The sequence below is a fragment of the Lotus japonicus genome, chromosome 3, assembly GCF_012489685.1.
Source record: "Lotus japonicus ecotype B-129 chromosome 3, LjGifu_v1.2".
Classification (NCBI taxonomy): domain Eukaryota; kingdom Viridiplantae; phylum Streptophyta; class Magnoliopsida; order Fabales; family Fabaceae; genus Lotus; species Lotus japonicus.
In genome coordinates, this window is record NC_080043.1 from 79145663 (window position 1) to 79160448 (window position 14786).

Consider the following 14786-nt stretch of genomic DNA (forward strand, 5'->3'; position numbering starts at 1 on the left):
GAACCCTAGCAAAACCCTCAGAAAACTCACTCAGCAGAAACAACTGCAACTTTCCTTCTCCCTAGGGGAGGGTTCCTTCCCATTGGGATCTCTACCCTTTTTAGAGGGGTTTTCCACTCAATAGAAACAGCCGCCACCCTCTCCCCTAGAGGTGGGGGGTTCTCTTCATTAGGATCTTTACCATTTTCCAGGTTTTTTCTCTTCTGTGAGTTTCCTTTCTTATAAAACGTTTGTTTTTCAAGATTTATATGCTTTTCCCTGTTGGTCTTTTTTCTCCCTACCACCACCTGTGATCTCCTCCATTACCACCCACCACCACTGCTACCTGTGAGTAACTTCATTAGTGAACAAAAAAATCGCTAAAAAGAAGGGCTTAACAATGTTGCTAGAGCTACCTCGAGTTTGATTGGTAACTCCAATAGTAGTTTATCGTTAGTAATTTAATCTCCTCATCTATCCTGCAATCTCTAATTGAGATTGAAATCAATTGTTCCTTTTTTTCCCTCTTTCCAAATCGCGTCTAATAAGAATATAACATCAAAATTTCACCCAAAAAAATATAACATAAAAAGTTTCCCCTTTCTTTCATAGGTGTTAAATTTTTTCCACTGACATGTAGTAATATTTATTGAAGAGTCAGTAACGGAGAAAAGTGATTTTAATACTTCTAATTGACTATCGTAAGCGTAACAAACCTTCATGCATATGCCTCCATCCTACGAATTGAACCATTATCTATTCAATTACATTACAGCGAAACTAAAAGGTAACCATATCATATATTCTCATGGCAAAACCACAACATGAAGTAAAATAATATGATATTATTCATTGTATTAATGTCATCATCGAAACATGCACACATCAACGCAAATGTTGTAACACATTCATTCAATAGTCTTCTATGTATAGGGATAGAGTAGGTAAGAGCAAGCAAATATTGGTCACTGCAAACTTCACTAAGAAAAATGTTTTATTAACTAGTGCAGAACGCTAAGGCAGATATGTCCTTGCATTGTTTTGCCACAATAACACTTATTGACATACAAGATGAATAAGAAGCCAAAAACTAGGCACTTTCACAAGGAAAACAATAAGAACAAGGGAATAAATTTATAGACACTAGCTCTAGAGTTTCTAAACTCATCCTTGGAGAGATGAAAAACAAGAAAATAACTCTAAGTTACCATCTTGCATCCCCTTGCCTACCCAAAAAAGCCACACCAGGTAAATAAATATCATGTGGTTATCGAACTTTAGTCTGATATTCTGATCTCAACTCCTAAAATGTCCTTCACCACCTCATATGTTACAAATGCAAGTGCAATGGATGGGACCACCTGCAAAACATCAAGGTCAAAATTGGTGTAATTAAAGGAAACGTAAGGCTGTTAAATGATCATTTGAGGTGAACATATACTCAACAAAAAATGCTAGTTTGTTTTCCATGTGAATAAACCAACCCAAAATTTTGTGATCCAATGCACAAAGTCAGAGATATGTCAAGAATCCTGTTGGTTCAGTTCAGTGTGCATATGAATGTAGTTATCTTTATAATTTGATCTGGAACTGAGTAGCAAGCAATGAAGAATTCTAGCTCAAAATATCAATATTTGAGTTATAGACCATGAGTTTTGCAATGCTGGCTTTCGGCTAACTGGAAGGCTGATTACGTTTACATTTCTAATCAGAGGTAATGACAGTAGAGTAAGATTAACGGAATCCCGCACAGGAACCATCCATGTAACATGAAAGTAACCCTCAAAATTATCAAGTAAACAATAGATATAGTATCTTCTGAAGCGATGGAAGGAACAGCAAGCCTTCCTTTCCAGACAAGAAAAGGTCTACAATACAATTTTGCATGAAATAGATCATAAGCATTAAATGAAGACTGACCTTAACAGAATTGGGCACCAGACCCTTGTATAATGCACCAAATCCTTCATGCCTAACGGTTTTCCTAAATGCATCAACCATTCCAGTGTATTCAAGCGGGACTTTGCCTCTTCCATCTCCGGTAAGAACAGAAGCAGCATGGTTCCAACCAACCATCTGCATTCTTCGGCGAATGACATCAAGAGGATAAGCAACAGTTTGTCCAACAGTTCCAGCAGCAGCACCACAAGCCAGGCGTGTTGTCACACTCAACTCAGAATCTTGAACTAGACCAAATGGTTTGGATTCAATTAACCATTCTTTTAGAGACTCATAGACAGCAAAGTTGAGACCCACATAAGGAATCTGGAGGACAGAAAGAGAACATTAAAAAAAGATTTCTTTGCAAAATTACAATATAATTTACTCCATTGTAATTATGAAGAATGCAGAGAACATTGCAGAACATTGACCTTTCATATGATCATATCTAAAAAAATTCAATAGCACCAGTATTAGGTGTGACCTGACTCATAGATGTTGGTCCAATTTTTGTTCCAAACTATTTGTTACATAAAACTAAAAGTAATGCAGAAACAGATGAAATGATAGACATATGCCTAAATCTACTCCTTATGGGGTACACTATATCACCATAATTTATTATGATGAAGCGCGTTGAGAAAAGTGTAGAATACTAAGCCTTCATGTGGAGAACCTGTAATACATTAGCTTATCATTTTTTGACCTTCAGGGAATTATGCAATTTGCATTTCCTAAGTTGTAAATTGCCCAATGGTATTGCATGACTAAATGAATAGATGTAACTACCTACAGATCCTACTATAATTAATTAAAGTCTTATGGCCAAACAGAGAACCTAGTTGCAAACCCTTTCTGAAATCCTGAACCCGTAACAAAAGCAAAAAAAGGATTAGCGTTAAATAGCAGAGAGCCATATGTATCATTAGAAGTTCAAGTTCAACAGTTTGAAAAATTAATTAAATTGAAAAATGTCTCAGCCCACATAAGTCATTTAATAATAGTTTAATTAAATAATAATTAAATTAACATGCGATATTTTCAAATAAAAGGTAATGGAAGAGATATAAGATTCAAATCACAACACTTCCAAGGAACCTTGGCACTTGTTCAGCCTCTAATTTCACAATTTCTCTCTAATTCATAGGGAAGAAATCTATCTTTCCCACAACCGCAGGTTTTCTATGTTGCTTTTAAATGCAGGAAGAAGTAAGAAACCCCGTGAAGATTGAAACTTAACCATGTTCACAATTGTATAGATCCATCTAAACAATCATGACTAAAGAGAAGAGATGCAAAGGAAATATTTACTCACAACTCCAATTACTGAAGGCAGCCAGCCCTTATATAAAGCACGTGGACCTTCTTCTCTGAGCACAGTACTCAGAGCATGAAACATTCCCCTGTACTGATAAGGGGATTTCTCAGTCTGCAAATACAAGAAACTTTCTGTCAAATATTAAGACCACAAAAAGAATGTATACAATTAAAATAGTTTTACAAGTATCGTCTATATGCATTTTCAGCAACCATCATAACCCCAAACAAGCAAAGCAAGCATTTGGTGAAAAATAAAAATGAAGGAAAAAGGTACCTGCACAGTGATCCTGCCTCGAACCATATCCATTGGGTAGGTTGCAGACATAGCAATTATTCCAGCACATGCTCCAGCTCCAAGACGTAAAACAGGAGTCAGCTGAGCATCCTCTGCAGAAAATACGAGCGGATATGCTTAGACAGCCAGAAGAAATTTTAACACTAACAAAAAAATTGACAATTCAGAAAAAAAAAATGATGTGGTTCATTTCAGCCAGCGTTGTCATGTGTGACTAAGTTATAAAAGGATTTTATAAAAAATCAAGCTCTGAACTTATCATGTTTGAAGATATTTTCATTAGTGCTGATTGTGGTATTAAAGGAGACTAATGCCATTCAACAATGTGATTATATTAAAGTAAACTAGTGTTTATGCTACTTTCAAAAGGCAAATGCTAACAAGTGCCCCATGAGCATTGATTAAGGAATCAGAAAGTTTTACTGGAAAGTGCAGCTTTCGAAATTGCTAATGTAATAAATGCCATGATTCACAACAAAAGCTTTCTATCTCTTGATTCCTTAACCCGTGCTGACTCATTTTTAAAAAGGAAAAATGTTACTGACAGCTCTATTAGAGAAATACCAATAAATCATTTGTCTTAAAAATATTCACTTTTAGCCCTGAACTGAGTATTCAAGCAGGCCCTTAGACTCCACATAACTGTAGCATATATGATGCATGGGTACTCTTAAATGGTTGCCATATACCCATATAACTGGTACCAGTACTGGTTGGGCACATATGGGTATAAACCCAATACTTTTTCTTTTCAGATTTTTCTATCAAATACTTTGGGGTACATCCGGGTCAAGAAATGCAGTGAGTTGTTAATACTCAAATAAAAGCCAGTCCTTGTAAAACACCAAGTTTTGATACTAAGTGGTCCGGTTGCTACTCGATGAAACAAGATACTATTCATTCATTAACATATCATGCAGTTGACTTGAGCCCTCCTAAGGTATTTTTGCTTACCATATGGTCTGATACATTGTTGAAAACTTGAGTTAAGAAATAAAGAACACTGTACTGATTGCATAATTAAATTACTTTGTTGTTTATGTTTTTAATTTTCTATAAAATATCTTCCTGTACCCGTACTTTTACAGGTATCGCGATCCATGCACCCTTGTGTGGCATAAACTAAGACCTACAAATTTAAATTGCTAGCGGGGTTCTTACATCATAGTCCTAAATTCCGAATTATATGCTGTCAATCTAACCAACACTTCCCTTTTCCCTACTACTATATAGCCAATCTAATCTACATTTCCTAGCTCCACTCAGAAAATAAATTATTTAGGCTAACACAAATTCATAAGAAAAAAATGGTAAATATGAACATACCATTTCCAGTTTGCTGCTGATACATATACAGTATACCTCTGTCAAAATCAAAAGTGAAGTCAGAAAGAATGGCAGAGAAAATTTTAAAATTACGGAATTCATAGAAAAATATTATCCACTGGAGTGTCTAAATAAACTGTGCAGTAAAAGAAAAAAGCTAAACGAGGACTGAAGCCAATTTGCTATAGCTATAAGTTGATTGGTATAATTTTGCACCTGTATGAAAAGTCAACAAAAAGGGTGCTAAACAGAAAAGCAATCAGGGCATTGTTTTCTGTTAAGGTAAACTTACTTGGAAGCTTGCTCATAACTGAAGAACTTCACAGCAGAATTAGGGACAATTCGAGCACAATTAGTTCCGTTCCCTTTGAACAGTCCACGGAAACCTTCAGTTCTCCATATATATTTTAGGCCTTGTATTGTTCCATTGTATTTTATATTATGAGGATTCTGGACCTGCATGTGGCAAGACTCAGTGATAAGAAATTTGGATACATCCAAACAAACATCCTCCCATACATAATGTTTTTTTGTACCAGCACACACAACCAAGAAAAATAATAGCTAAATCCACGTGGATCTAATCTAAACAACTAGTTAAACTAACCTGCAGCAAAATTTTCAACCGCTCCAGCGGAGCAACTGCCGTACGTGATCTGCATAGATACAAAATGTTTTGATTTAATCAGGATTCAACATAACACACAAAAAAAATTGAGTTATGATAGAACCTGGATCATACAGAAGGTAAAAGATGAATTGAACAGAGAATATACTTCTCTTATTAAAGAACACTGTAACTGGTTACAAACACTCTGGCATTCGAGAGGCTGGGACTCCCCCACCAAACTGATTCTATTTTCAGAATACCCCTTTCTAACTAACCCTCTATCTAATATAGGAGCTGTTGTACTTGTAACAAACTACTAACTGTTAACTATTTGACAGTTACAACTATCAATTAATCTAACAAACTTACAATATTACAAGACATTTGGTTCAGGTCCAGCGCTCTAACTACCGGTCCCTGTTTAACAATCCCATGGCGACAATTATTCAAGCCTTTACTAAGTAATCTAAATCAATTCCTATCAAATTATCATGGATAAATCATTTCCAGTAAAATTGGAATATTTACCATCAAAATATTTAGGAGATGCATATTATCTAGGAACTAACATAATAACGGACACATACAAGCACAAAAAAACTGAATATATGTTTTCAGAAACGCCAGATGCATCAATCTTCATTGTTCTCAGACAATGAAAACATAAAACACTTCCACTATCAATCAAAATCAACCCATTTCATGAACAAAACAATGAAGCATCAAAATCAAACCACAAACACTTCCAGTTAATCATTTCATCCATATATAAACTGATTCCTCGAAACGTTCATAATTAAAAATAAAAAAATTAATTCTAAAAACAAATAAATAGGAAATGAGAAACGGAACTGACACTCCTCCGGCGACTCCACCGGCAACGAGGGACTTGCAGATGCTAGCTAAGGCATAGTTGGGAGCCTTAACAACGCCTTCTCTGGCGAGCTTTGCCTCCTCCGCCAAACTGACGATCTTCGTTACGGCGGATTCGCCGGTGGTCTTCACATCCTCCGAAGCCATAGAAGCTATAATAAAAACCCTAACCTAATAATCGCGAAGAAGAAGAAGAAGAGAGTTAGTTAGTTATCTAGGTCGTCGGAGATTGAGAGATCTTGGATTCTCCGGCAAGAAACGACGAATTCCTCCGGCGGCGATTAGTGCAGCGAAACGGTGATCATTTCTCTCTCTCTCGCGAGGTTCCGAGACTGGTGGCTGCGGAAGCTTATAGAGAGTGTTGAGCTCAGTGAGAAACACAGCAGAGTGACGTCGTTTAGTTAGAGTGAAAAATACAGACCAGTAGTTTTTAGGGGAAAAAATAATACTACATAATCATCAGATTTCAATTATTTTGGCTTCAAGATAAAGAAATGCAGCTATTTATGATTGATTGATTTTTTTAAACTATGATTGATTAAATGTGAATTAAAGAAACTTACATTTCTTTTTTGAATAATCTTTTGTGTGAAGAGGTGGAGAGGAAAAAGATAGGTAGAAAATAAAGAAAATGTAAATATGATAGATAATTTGATTGATACAGGTTAAAAAATTAAATAGAAAATGAAAGTGGAAAAAATGTTGATGTGTATAAATTATAACTATTTCTAACCTCTACTCTACCAATGATTTAACCACTACTATAAAGATGGTTTGAAAAATATGGATAAAAGGAGGGTATAGATTTTTTTTTATGGTTAATTGAGGGTTTTTTAAGGTGTTAATTGAGGTTAGTAATATTAAGGTTAGCTTTTTTTGTGCTGCGGAAAATATATTAAGGTTAGCTTACGTGTATTTCAAGTAATTTATTTTTTGCCCGTAAAGAAATATAATTTATCTTTTGATTTAGTCAATAGAAAGAGATTGGAAGCTCTGGTCTAAACACCACCAACAGTGATTTTCCAGCTATGATAGGACGCGTTCTTAGCTAGTTTCTTTGTTTGTTGTTTTCTTTCCTATTGTAACAAAAAAAAAGTAGATTATAACATTTTATAGCAATAAATATAAAATTATTTAAAAATTGACAAAATTTTAATGATTAAATATATAAGAATATTTAGAAATAATTTTTTTAATCCTAAAATAAAATGAATTCAAATGAAATTAATTTTTTAATTTAGTAATTAAATAATTTATGCTAAAAAATAATTTTCAAAAAACTTATTAGTGAAAATATTATATAATAACGAGAAATAATGCATGCATGAATTACAATAAAAGTATTGTTAAATTAAATTATTTGAAAAACATCTCAATATAAATACATTTCATTGCACTATATTTTATGATTGATACTTTTTTTATTTCTTAATATACTTTTTTATTTTTTTACAATAAGAATTTTGTATTTGGTAATTAATAATAATTTATAAAATTATTTGATTCAACTATAATATTTTTAAAATTTACATTTAACACTGACATTGATGAAAATTTAATATTTAATAATTAAGTAATTTACTCAATGCCTAATATTTACAATTAACTTTGTTTGTGAGCTTTAGAAGAGAGAAATTGAAGACTTTGAGGGGAAGTGGAGGGTAGGGCAAGAGAGAGAATGAGGTAAGTAATTCTCTTTCTTGATAGAGATAAAAAGGCAATGGAATGAACTTTTGATAACATCCCCCAATTCGGGGGAGCTAAAAATTACAACTAAGTGAATGTTTATGCGAGATTTTGACATTTTAAAAATCTCTTAAACAATAAGAGGACTTCTCATAAGTTTTCATCTCCCTCTCATTCCCTCTAAAACTTATATAACTCACAAATTAAATACACCTTGTTTGTGAGTTATTACATATACAAATTTGAAGTCTTTGTAACTTGTATGGAAAGGGAATTGAGGGGAAAAGGAGAGGGATCTAATGATGAGGTAAGTCATTTCTTTTCCCTTGCTTAGAAGTTCCTAAATCCCCAAAACCCATCAACTTGAGAGAACTATAAATATAATTAAAGAGGGTTTTGGAGGGTTTTCATAAATACTTTAAATAATTTTCCATTTTGAAAATCTTTCAAACAATGGAAGGGCATCTCACAAGCCTCTCACTTCTCTTGACTCCATCCAAAATTCAACTAAAAAACACAACCTTAATAAAGTTTTTTTAAAAAATTATCATTTGCATTTTACCTCTTCAATTTAAAATGTTTATATCTATGCCAGATACCACATACAAAAACTTGAGTGATGTAGCATCAACCAATGAATTGTTTCCAAAGGCTGAAGAGGAGTCTGTATGTTTCTGTCATGACACGTACTCGGAGTTGTTGGTCATGACACGCATCAGCCAAAGGCCGAAGAGGATGGCCATTTACTGCTTAACCGAAGACATAATCTAGACAAAACATGCGCAATAAACCATCTTGAACTAGTTTTAGAAACGCGTATCTAGTGTAAAGGTGTGTCAGGGAGTCACAGAGAAGTACAAGAGACTCAACCCTAGATTCCACTTAATTTGCTTTTAACCAAACCTAACCCAATCCTTTAGATGGCTTAGGCAAGATCATGCGCTTGGCAATTCCCTTCTCTTGCTATCCGTAAGAACCCACAGCCTTTGGTGGACTTAGAGTTTTTATGTCTTGCAGGATATGTGCAACTTTTCAATCAGATAATCTATCTCGAAATAGATTGATAAGGGAGAGGTTATATGATTGCACAAGGATTGATTCCAGACCAAGGTTGATGGCCAATTTGAGAGCTTCTCTTATAGCTAAGACTTATGCAACTAGAGGAGAGGTGCTGACAATTCTTCGGGAGTATGTGAGCATTCTCTTACCATTCTCGTCTCTGAGAACCACTGCTACTACTCTCCTGCAAGATCTTTAGATAAAAGCAACATCCACATTGAGTTTTAGGGAACCAGCAGGAGGGACGCCACACAACCGGTTACGTTGTCGATTGGTTAAGGGAAGCTTCACTAGCACTCACTATTGTTATGTATGATGTACATTGATACTAATCTTAAGCACTAAGGCCAGAGCATTAGGAGTGTGAACCTGAAAGAAGCACTATTTTCGTTCTTTCCATATGGCCCAAATTGTTTGGGCAAGAATGGACATGCCTAGAGGGAAGAACTCCTTTTAAGGCTTCATCTTTTCTACTACACTTAGGAACCAATCACCTTAGCTCAGATCTTCAGGCTGGGCTAGAATTATAATTGATGAGAGGCAAACCAGACTGGTCTGATCCAAGAGAATTCTAGTAGGAGGTGGGTAATGGTCTAAGCAGCTTGGTTATAAACTACACATTGCTAGTTGGGTCTTTTATAGTTGAACACTCTAAGTCCAAAAGAAATATTACTAGACCCAAATGGCTACACAACTATGTTTGGTTATTTTTTTTATTACACTTCGATTAGTTACTTTAAGTGCATCCTAAAATGTTTGTACTACTCAGTTACCAACACCTACCGCTATGTGCATTTATTGTAGGGTGAGAGATTAGTCTCATGGTGGTCAACTGTGAAAATATCTTAGTCAAGACCAAAACAATGTTTCTACTATACTAGAAACGATGCGACTTGTATGACTCTCTTTAGACTATGGGTTAGCCCTTTACAATAAAGTGTAAGACTCAAGATGAAATTAATATCAAAAAAAATTGAGTTTTAATTTGCTCCATTTCCCTATGTTGATTTTTATTTTCTATACCTTGGCTAGGGTTTGTTCTTGATAATGAATTTAATTCCTATTAATTGATGCTTTCACTTATTTGAGCTCATGGCTTCTATACAGACCCCCCTCTTATTCATAATTTCTAGTTTCCATTGAAGACAATGTGCAATAAAAACGGATAAAATTTTAATAGCGGCTAAAACCCTAATGTATTAGTTTAATTTTACAATGATGAATAAATATTTAAAAATCTAAAATTTTTGTATGCTCTTTAATTTTACCCCCTTAACTAAAATTCTAACTACGCCCTTGATAGCAAAGTTATTGACGTTTTGAGGTGAGGGCTAAAAAGTAAAAACATGCTAAAACTCTAGACATAGAGGTGGATTTTGTAAGACTAAGATTTGATCAAGTGGTACAACTCTATGTTTTGATGATAACAAGTTTATTATTGTGTACGAACAATTATGGTACTCTAATGTTTGTCTTTTAGGTGTGTGACAAACATATTCTGATTCTGATTTAAAGATATATATATATATATATATATATATATATATCAGAAGTTGAAGACCAAAGAGTAACCAATGAAACGCTTCTGCAATCACTACGTCCTTTTGAACGGTAGTAAACGCTTCAGATGTTCTGAAGATTAAAGCTCTGATGTGGACTCTGATAAGTTCAAGTGATGAAGTTTTGAAGACCAGAAGTTCTGAATGAACGGTCCAGAAGCTGAAGACTTGAAGATTCTGAAGTCCAAGAGTAAGCTAGCTCTCAAGACCAAAGCACTTCCAATTCTGAAGACCAGAAGTTCAGAGTGAATGGTCCAGAAGCAGAAGTTCTGAAGGTCAGAGGATCCAAGCTTCCTTTTGACTCTGATCACATTGCTTCACAAGTTCCAATATGAAGCGTTGCCAAAGATCAAGAGTCAACTAGACTAAGGCAATGTCATTGTCAATAGTACAAAAGCAAGTGTACTATTCTGACCGTCTTACCTACGATGATCAGCCACAACAGGTTCTGGAATTTCCAGAATTGTCCTCCAATGGATGGATTCTTTCAACGGATACAAACCCTAAACCTTGGAGTATTTAAAGGCTGAAGATAGAAGAAATTGGCTAAGAAACTATTGTGCAATACAAGTGAAAACCTACAAGCGAATAACTTAGCAATATTTCTTCATTGTTCTTATTGTGTTTACCTTTGCTTGTTTAGAAGCAATTCTTTGTAAACCCAAACTTTCTACAAATTGTTTGTAGTTCCTCGAGAGACCAGTGAGGTCAGGATTCTTGAGAAGACTAAGACAAGTGTGTCTTAGCTAGTGTTGCTAGTTCTTAGATTTGTTAGTCACTGAGCAATGTGTGCTGCAGTTGTAACAATCTTTGAATAGTGGATTGTCTTCATTATAAGAAGGAAGAAATCACATTAACAGGTGGACTGGATTAGCTTTTGAGTGATTTATCAAGTGAACTAGAATAAAATACTTATGTGCTTTTCTCTATCATTTATCTCTAGCACCTTGTGTTCTTTATACCGAGAAGATTTACCAAAATCTTAGAGGGAAAGTTTTAAAACTTAAAAACCCTATTCAAACCCCCTTTTTAATGTTTTTCATACCTTCAGATTTGAAACTTTTTCCGGTGAAAGAGTAAAGTGAAAAATCTCGCTCATTTTTTAGTGAGCAAAAAGTTATTTAACTCATTTAAATGATGAGTTTACTAATTCTCACTATAAAAATAAACTTAAGGTATGTTTTTTTTTTTGAAATTAAACTTTAGGAATGTTAAAACTTAACAGAAAACAACTCATACATTTTTCTTATTATCTCATATTTATTTTTTTTTTCTCTCATTATTTTCTATCAGTCATATATTGTACGTACCTCTCACTTCTTCCACGTTTTTTTTTTTTGAACTCTTCTTCCACGTTAATCCTCCCTCTCATTAGGTAGGGGTAAAATTGAGTCGTTGAGTTGAATAAATTGTTTTTTAACAAAAAATATACAATAGCTAGAAAGTTATTTTGTGAGTGACTATGCACATCTACTTTTTAACGACATTAATTCTACCTACGGTTAAAAACTACGGCTAAATTTTATGTCAATTAATTGTACAAATATCCAAGTAACCTTTTTATTATTTTCTAATTAAAGGGTTAAAATCCCAGTGGGAGATATATCTATCTATCTATCTATCTATCTATCTATAAACTCTATAAAAGCAGAGTTTATGCAGTCTTAAGGACAAAATTGATATTTTATATATTATTAAACATGGTTGAAATTTTTTGTATGGATATTTCTGTAATTTACTGAATAGAGAATCAATCTTGACCAGTTTAGTCTTTAGTTTGATATTGGCCGTTGATTCTTTGATAGAAAGCCAAGTCTTTTTTTTATTTGATAGGCGATAGAAAGCCAAGTGAAATCATAATTCGTGTGTCTGTCTTCAAGTCTTAGACCATTCAGTTGCCAATCGACCATCAGAATTCAGAACGGTCGTCTTTTGGGTTTCTTCGATCATTCACCTGCCAATCGACTCATGTGTTCGTCTTTAAACTCTCCTCCTCTCCATCATTCGTTCAGTTTGTTGTGTTGCAGGTTCCGTTGCACATGGGTTCACCACTCCTCCTTTCACCTCCTTCCGCCGGTGGTGTGTACAGGTTGGGTTGTTTGTGCCCCTATCTTTGTCGTAGACATATTTATGTTTGATTGCTGCAATTTTTAGGTTTTCGTTCGTAACACTGCAATTATCTCGGCTTCCGCCTTTATCCCGGTTTCAGCCGCCGGTGAGTACAAGTTCATTTTGTTACCATGCTATTTCTTAGTCAATGGATTACAAGATGTAAGCTTCAGATTGTATTGGCTTGAAAAATATATTATGCGTGTTAAAACTTTGGAGTTGTTGCAAGATTTTAGAGCTTTTAGATCATGTAAGTTACTGTCATGTATTTTCCCTCCCTCGCTCATGAAAAAGGATAATACAGGTATCTATCTAATTAACAATCCATTGATAAACTTTGGTCCTGATTTTGAATCAATCTATTTGGTTTATTACTATTTAGTTTTTCCTTGAATTTTTTTTATCTCTTAATTATGATCCCTTTGCTGATACAAGCTTATTCTTTAAGAGGAGGAAAATCAAAAGTAGTTTTCTTGGTCTGTGCGAGCTTACTCTAATTAGAATTTAGACACTTTGCCATTGTAAGAGGTACAACACCAAAACCTTCTCAACACTATTCTGCTAGCATATTTTTTGCAGTGGTTCAATCAGTGTTTCTTTTATTCATGCTTCAGCTTTTTGCCTTCTTCTACTGGCTTGGCATATTTCTACCTGATAGCTACCTCTATTTTGTCTTACAATTATCTTTGTGCCAGATTCTACAATTAGGAAAAATACTAAATGACCAATTTGAGGTCAGAAGTATGTTGGTGCTTGGATACAGACCCAAGGTAGGCACTTAAACATAGTTTTTATCTTTTCTCCAGTTGTGTGCATGTTCTTATGAAATTTGTTTACTTCAAAAGGAATTTTTTTTACATATTGAGTGCTATATGTCTCCTGCAATAGAAATAAATAATCAGATGAGGTGGATGATACACTAGAAGTTCAATATCATAAAGGAGAGAAGTATACCTATTTGAGAAAGGTAGGTTACAACTAAAGACTGTTATGACTCTAAAATTTATTAAATTCCCCCAAAGTTATTTTGGTACTTTACTTTCTGTTAAAATTTGAATACCATTTTGAGTTGTTATCTTTCAGTTATCCTTTTACTAAGTATATAATGTGTTAAAAAAATGTATATTTATTTTCTAGAACCCTGCATTAATTAATTTAAAATTGGTGCCTTTAAAATTGCAGTGGCATCCTTGCAGCAGCTGACGGCTTCCCAGACCATGTATTGGTTAGGGTAAGTTGTAGTCTCTCTTGGAATATTTGCATTTAGTTTTTCTTGATTGTCAGCAACTCCTTTAGTGTGGGACTTACAAGTCACAAGTCCCCTTCTTTTGTCTTCTATGATTTTGCCCTGAATGTTGGTAGTTATTGATACTTAATTTGATGAAAGGATGCATTAGGAAAAAGTTAAGAGTATACCAATTATTTCAGTTTTTTTTATTCAACTTTCTTCTCTCTAGACTTGATCAGGCCTTCAAAGTTAGGAAATGGTCCAAATAACCAATTTGGCCACTCATGAGCAAAGATATGTGTGAGATCAATTTTATCAAATGAACATATCAAATGATGGTATGAAAGGTGAAATCACAGAAACAGTGCAATCTATCTACGACTAACTGGCGAACCCCAAAGGGAAAGATTAGGCTCTGGGCGAGATAAAAAATCCAGAAGGTAACTTGAAAGAAAAAAGGGAAAGCGTGGTGAGCATGTGGTCAAGAAAAATAATCTTTATCATATTCCCAATCTTACCTAATAAGAAATTCAAAATATTGCATACTACTTGGACATTCTTTTTATTGTAAGTTTGAGACTCATAATTACATATATCTTTAAGAATTAAGAAAATCATCTTTTTCCTCTTCTTTCGTTAAAAATTGTATTGATATTTAATCATTGCGGCTTCTGTTTTGATTACCTAATTTAACCACTTAAATGAGAGTTACGATTAGAAATAAAGTCACTTCTTATCAGAAAATGAAGGTTTCACAGTTATAAAAATGAATTGTCATGAGTTATTATGCATTAAGGAACC

General features: G+C 34.2%; 1 protein-coding gene across 1 annotated transcript; it reads right to left on the minus strand.

The window, feature by feature from the left end:
* Positions 1-940: 940 nt before the first annotated feature.
* LOC130746232 (mitochondrial adenine nucleotide transporter ADNT1) lies at positions 941-6738 on the minus strand. Its single transcript, XM_057598789.1, has 8 exons — positions 6328-6738; positions 5469-5517; positions 5154-5317; positions 4862-4899; positions 3515-3627; positions 3236-3349; positions 1900-2244; positions 941-1340 (listed from the first exon to the last, which is right to left on the minus strand). Exons 1-8 carry the CDS (start codon positions 6489-6491, stop codon positions 1257-1259), a joined length of 1071 nt encoding a protein of 356 aa, XP_057454772.1. The 5' UTR covers positions 6492-6738; the 3' UTR covers positions 941-1256.
* Between the last annotated feature and the right edge of the window lie 8048 nt (positions 6739-14786).

What these genes read in the sequence shown, in the direction of transcription:
- LOC130746232 (XM_057598789.1), bottom strand. Translation starts at nt 6,491, where the DNA reads ATGGCTTCGGAGGATGTGAAGACCACCGGCGAATCCGCCGTAACGAAG. An exon ending in TCAGCAGCAAACTGGAAATG is followed by an intron (nt 3,628 to 4,861) that starts GTATGTTCATAT and finishes TATTTTCTGCAG; the next exon opens with AGGATGCTCAGCTGACTCCT. An exon ending in GAGGCAGGATCACTGTGCAG is followed by an intron (nt 3,350 to 3,514) that starts GTACCTTTTTCC and finishes TTGTATTTGCAG; the next exon opens with ACTGAGAAATCCCCTTATCA.